The following is a 3,835-nucleotide window of genomic DNA, read 5'->3' on the forward strand; positions in this document are numbered from 1 at the left end:
GGCTCCGCCTCGGCTATACCAAAGCTGGGCAGTGGCAGAGACCTGTATCGAGCGGGCTGTCGGGCTAAAGTGGGCGCGGAGCGCAGAGCGTTGTCGGGCCGTGTCCGCTCGCTCGACAAGCCAGTGCGGTCCGCTCGCCCGCTCGGTAACTTTTTGTCGGGTTGTCGAGCCGGCGGGTCGGCCCGACAACCCGGTGACGTCAGGCTGGGTGGAACGGAGAGGGGGAGCGCGGAGGGACTGCTAGCCTGCTGGCGGCACGGAAAGGCGGAGGAGAGGGGGAAGGGAAAACCGTTCCCGCCACTTTGCTTGAAACCATCGGGAAATGGTCTCAGTGCCAGAGCGCGGGTCTGGAGGCACGGGAGGATCCCGTAACTGCCGTCGACTTCCAGTTGCTATTAGAGGTACGTTCGTACAAAGGATAAATGTATCGTCTTTGACTATACCGCCATCAAATACACCGCCCCCCCCCAAACATAAGGTCGAAAATGTGAGGTTCTGGCTTTCAAAAATAATGGAGCGCAGAGCGTATCTGATTTTGAGTTAACATGTCACTTTATATTTCTTTCAAACGTCAAAGAAAGGGAATTTGTCGCCCAGACAGGTGCAGCTGCATAAAAGGGAACATTTAGAAATTGCATTGATTTTATTATCAGTGGTCACTAAATATAACAAATATTCAGTCATGCAGTCAATTTTTTCTAATTGTGACATTTTAACAAAAAAATCATTTTTACAAAATATTTTACTTTGTACTATGTAATCACAAGACTAGAAAATAATGGTTAGGACAAAAAGACTAGAAAATAATAGCTAGAAAAAAAGACTAGAAAATTATAGCGGATAAAAAAAAATCTTTAGTTTTGCTGGAATAACATTAGGATTCCTTTTTCTCATTTTGCTTGTTATAGTCGTGAAGGAAAACCACGGCGTCCAGTGTCTCTGGACTCATGTTGGATTTTCTTTCATTTTTGATCCACCCACAATCGCTGAAAACTGTCTCACTGTGGGCACTGGTTAGGTTCTTTGGTAGTTCCCTTCTTGCTAGCAAAGCAAGCTTAGGCAACTCATCTGGCCCTGACTAGGAAAAAAAGTAGACAATGATTATGTACGTTTCAGAATTATAAGTTCATCGCGGCATAGAGTACAAAAATTATTGTTAATACCATGGATTGCCACCATTTGAGGAGATCTTCCAGCTTTACATTCAGAGGCGCCATTTCGACATATTTGTCGACCTCGTCTGCGTGGACTGGGAGTTGTACACTTTTCATGCGATACCTCTCATACCCCTTTTCTAGTTGTCTTTGTTTGGGTAAAGAGGGAGGTGGCAGTGGTGCAGGGTCGTCGGGTTCTCCTTCTCCAGCAGGCTCATTGGCGACAGTATCCATCCGATGGACCTCATAGGACCGTAACATTGAGCGCACCATTTCGTGCACCTACATATGTCAAGACAATAAGAAAATTGAAGCATTACTCCGTGGCTGCGCGCGTTCTACGGGTTAATTACTCCTAGGGACTATTAAATAGGTGCGTCCTACGCGAGGCTCCACGAACTACGAAGTAATACATACCTCGCTTATTTCGTCGGGGTGCAGCATGGCCAACTCTTTGTAAGGAGGCCACAAAAAGAGAGCCACTTTGTACCTCATCTTCACTTCTATTTTCTCTTTTAGAAGGCGGAGACAGCGCGCTCTGAGCATCGATAGTGTATGTGAATCCTCAAAGTTAGAATCACAATGGTCCGTGAGCCTAGTAATGGAAAGCAAAGCAAGAGGCAATGTTGGATATTTCTTCCCCTGGATCTTTTTCGTCTCTTCCTTGAATGGCTCCAAAAACTCCAACATAGTTTGGAGGTCTTCCTTGCCAATGTTATCCATTTTTTTAGCTTGTCCCTTTTCTTGCAGCATAACAAGTAACTAATGGAGGAAAATAAGAGAAATTAGATATGTTATGATGAAATGCGCAAAGTTTTTCGAGTGGTAATTATTCGAGTTGCAGAATGCACCCTTCGGTCGCAAACGCGTTTTAAAGTTAGCGCCGAGCGGATGGGACACTACTCGTTTGGCGTCACCGCGGTGCAAGTGGTGGCTTACCCACTAGACGCTCACGTTCGTAAAATGAATCTCTAACGCACCCGAAACCCCAAACCCAGGCACGGTTTGAGCCCGGGACCCGGGAGAGGGAGGGGTGGGAGCGACCAACCACCCGCTGTCTCTGAAACAGGCGATACCCCCCCCCCCCCTGGTCAACCCAAATCGCCCCCCACGGTAAGTAGGCAACTTGTCCTACAAAACCCCTGAGAATAGGCAACCCACAGTAATCGCCCCCTCCATCCGCCGGACTCAAAACTGCGTCTGCTCTGAAATGTAGGCGAGCCGGACTCAACCCTAAATACAAACGCGTTTTTGTGGTGACTTACTTCGTCGTATACACGGTGCACCGACATCAGCAGATTGTACATTGTATTCCACCTTGTATCACACTCCTGCTGCAGAGTGTAGCGCAGCTCACCAAAGTGGGCTCCACCAGCCGATCTCACATAATGTACTAACTCTTTGCATTCGTTGACAATGACGAAGTTATCCATTAGCTGCAACCATAAAATTGGCGAAAAAGAAAAGTAGATTCAAAATTACAAAAGTTACGGAAATCTTCAAAACAAATATACACTGTGAAAAAAAGTAGGTAGGTTTACAGGAAAATTTTCCTTGACGCAAGTCGTAAAATTACAATTTGAAATCGTAAAAATACATGCAGTATGTATCGACTTCAAATCCCTTGGCGAGTAAAAAATGTGCTGTCGTAAATTTACAACTTAAATTGTAATTCGAGTTTACAAATTTTTTGTAAATTTACGACAAAATTTTTCACAGTGTACAAACCTGCAATTTTTCAAGAAGAAGCGTTTTGAGGTGCTGAACCAGTGGAGAATCTTTTTTAAATATTTTGTAGGCAGTTCTGAGAGTTTGGAGTTTTTTTAAGGGGACACTTTCATTTTCTTCGATCGGCTTTAAAATTATCGTGATGCTGCGGATATCATCAGCGTATGCCAATAATGTATCTACAACATCACCTTTCTCCAAAGCTCTCAATACTGTGTGAACCTGAAATGAAAATCACCAAATTGATTTCTCAGTGGCTACTCTGACATAAGATCAAAATTTTTAATATTGTTGTTTGTGAAACAAAGAAAAGAAAATAGACGAAAATAATAGCGACGACATACCTCTTCTTTGTTTGCCAGATATGACAAAAGGAGTTTAATGTAGGAGTGCCGTGCAGGAAAAGCAAAGTCTAAGGCCTTTTTTAGATCTGCCAAATCTACGTCAGTACTATTTGCAGTCAGCTTCATAGCTTTTACAGCTTTTACTGCAGTAGATACAGTGTTCAGTACACTACGGGAATGGGGGGACTTTTCAATGTCATCTACTACACTTCTCAGTTCATAAAACATGAGTGTGAATGTAGTTTGGAGAACAGTGTTTAACATGTGTGCCATGCAATCGTACCTACTGAACTCACTCAAAGCTTTGATCATATTCTGACCTTTATCGGTAACAAATTCTATCTTTCTAAATTCCGTCTCTAAAACTTTAAGTTCTTCAATAAAAAAATTTTTGATTGAGAACTTTATATTTTCTGCCGTAGCACATTTGAAGGCAAACTTTTTTACCCCTAGTATGTAAGCTTCCATTTCCCAGTCATCATTTGCAAATTGGATAGTGAAACCAATGTAGTGAAATTTTTTGGAATAGTTTTCGGTCCACATATCAGTTGTGGCTCCACACCTGCAAATAAGATAACGTAAATTTAAAAATAGGAACTTTTTGAGTGT

At 43.1% G+C, this 3,835-nt stretch overlaps 2 protein-coding genes across 3 annotated transcripts in view; both read right to left on the reverse strand.

Annotated features, from left to right (window-relative positions):
• Nucleotides 1-3,835, reverse strand: part of LOC127750359 (potassium channel subfamily T member 1-like) — a 162,524-nt gene that overhangs the window by 28,567 nt on the left and 130,122 nt on the right. The window lies entirely within an intron of this gene.
• On the reverse strand, nucleotides 37-3,829 carry LOC113216244 (E3 SUMO-protein ligase ZBED1-like). Its single transcript, XM_026435983.2, has 6 exons — nucleotides 3,227-3,829; nucleotides 2,883-3,104; nucleotides 2,420-2,590; nucleotides 1,572-1,916; nucleotides 1,164-1,436; nucleotides 37-1,078 (listed from the first exon to the last, which is right to left on the reverse strand). The coding sequence occupies exons 1-6, from the start codon at nucleotides 3,767-3,769 to the stop codon at nucleotides 875-877; spliced, it is 1,758 nt and encodes a 585-aa protein (XP_026291768.2). The 5' UTR covers nucleotides 3,770-3,829; the 3' UTR covers nucleotides 37-874.

This window comes from Frankliniella occidentalis, unplaced genomic scaffold, assembly GCF_000697945.3.
Source record: "Frankliniella occidentalis isolate FOCC.00 unplaced genomic scaffold, Focc_3.1 Scaffold177, whole genome shotgun sequence".
Classification (NCBI taxonomy): Eukaryota; Metazoa; Arthropoda; class Insecta; order Thysanoptera; family Thripidae; genus Frankliniella; species Frankliniella occidentalis.